Raw genomic sequence first — 1,868 nt, 5'->3', positions numbered from 1 at the left:
ATTTATTGTTTATATTGGTGGTCGAATTGGTATATTTGGTGGTAATCCAAAACGATTAATTCATGATATGCAATTATTACAACCAACAATTACAGCCTTAGTACCACGATTACTAAATCGTTATCATGATATTGTAATGGAAAATGTATTAAAGCAAAATATTATCAAACGATTCATCTTTAATATAGCATTAAAAGTACTGTTTTTGTTAATTCATTTATTTTGAATTAATTTAAAAATTTGTAATTAAAAAATGAAATATTTAGAAAGGATTATTTGTATTTTGAGTAGTATAAAAAATAGTAATTTAAAAATAAAGTATTTAAATGTATCACTTATAAAATTTAAAAATGAAATATTGAAAAGAATTATTTGGATTTTAAATAATTTAAAAATTAATAGTTTAAAAATGAAGTATCTGAATGAATTATTTATGGAATTTAAAAATGAAATATTGAAAAGAATTATTTGTGTTTTGAGGAATTTGAAAATTAGTAGTTTAAAAGTGAAGTTTTGAACGAATTATTTATGACGTTATTTGTAAAATTTAAAAATGAAATATTTTAAACCATTATTTGTGTTTTGAATAATTTAAAAATTAGTGATTCAAAATGAAATTACTCAAAAAACAAATAATTCTTTCGAATGTTTAAACGAATTATTTATGAAGTTACTTGTGAAATTTAAAAATGAAATATTTTAAAGCATTATTTGTATTTTGAATAATTTAAAAATTAGTAATTGAAAAGGAATAAAAAAATTATTTGTATTTTACTTAATAAGAAATAAACCATTTATCATAGCGAAAATTGATAATTTACTTAATGAAAGGTTCAAAAATATTTCTTTTTTTAACAATTTTAATTTCATTATTTCTAATTATAAAACAATTTATATGTGTAATGGATTTTGCGAAAATATTGTGACAATTTTAAAAATTCATTAAATACAAATATTTAGTGCAAATTACGACAATTAGCCAAAGGTCAACTTCATTTCAATACAATATGGGATAAGACAGTATTCAAAAAAACTCGAGCTCTTCTTGGTGGTCAAATGCGATTAATTACATCTGGTGGCGCACCAATTTCCGCCCATGTGATGAATTTCTCACGGGTTGTTTATGGTTGTTTATTGATTGAAGGGTAATTGTTATATTTTTTTTTAAGAATTTAATAAAATTCTTAAAAATTACCCCTTTTAAATATGAAAAATTTTTTCAAATGTATCAAAAAAATTATATAACAAAAAATTGAAAGAAAAAAAAAAAAACATATAAAAAATATTTTTTGATAAATAATTCCAAAATTAATTAATAAATTAAGAAAAAAGTTAAATTAAAAATTTCATAACCGAAATGATTCAAAATAAATTTACAATTGTTTATAGCTATGGTCAAACAGAATGTTCCGCAGCTGGTACCATATCATTACCATTTGATACAATTGGTGGACATGTTGGTGGACCAGCGGTTTGGGCACAAGTCAATTTTACAATTTTTTGCAAAATATTTGCTTCCTAAATTTTTTTTTTTTATTTAAATTCATAAACATTTCCTCAATGAATTGTCATTTGTCACATGATCATTTAGGTAAAATTAGTGGACGTAAAAGAAATGGGATATAGTGCGGATGAAAATAAAGGTGAAGTATGTTTCCGTGGTGCTGGTCTTATGGATGGTTATTTTAATGATCCACAACTTACATCACAAACTGTAGATCAAGAGGTTAATCTTCAAAAATTTATTAAAAAATTAAATTATTAAAAAAATGAAAAAATTAAAAAAATTAAAAAATTATTAAAAAAATTAAAAATTAAAAAAAAATTAAAATTAAAAAAATTATTACTAAAAAAAAAACTAAAAAAAA

At 21.1% G+C, this 1,868-nt stretch overlaps 1 protein-coding gene across 1 annotated transcript; it reads left to right on the top strand.

The window, feature by feature from the left end:
• LOAG_15165 (hypothetical protein) lies at window positions 1-1,765 on the top strand (the record flags this gene model as incomplete). The annotated part of the gene is made up of 4 exons (XM_003150657.2): window positions 1-196; window positions 961-1,145; window positions 1,390-1,483; window positions 1,592-1,765. The coding sequence occupies exons 1-4, from the start codon at window positions 68-70 to the stop codon at window positions 1,763-1,765; spliced, it is 582 nt and encodes a 193-aa protein (XP_003150705.1). The 5' UTR covers window positions 1-67.
• Window positions 1,766-1,868: the final 103 nt, after the last annotated feature.

The sequence above is a fragment of the Loa loa genome (genome assembly GCF_000183805.2).
Source record: "Loa loa unplaced genomic scaffold supercont3.179, whole genome shotgun sequence".
Taxonomy (NCBI): domain Eukaryota; kingdom Metazoa; phylum Nematoda; class Chromadorea; order Rhabditida; family Onchocercidae; genus Loa; species Loa loa.
This window is presented reverse-complemented; position numbering and strand designations above follow the sequence as displayed.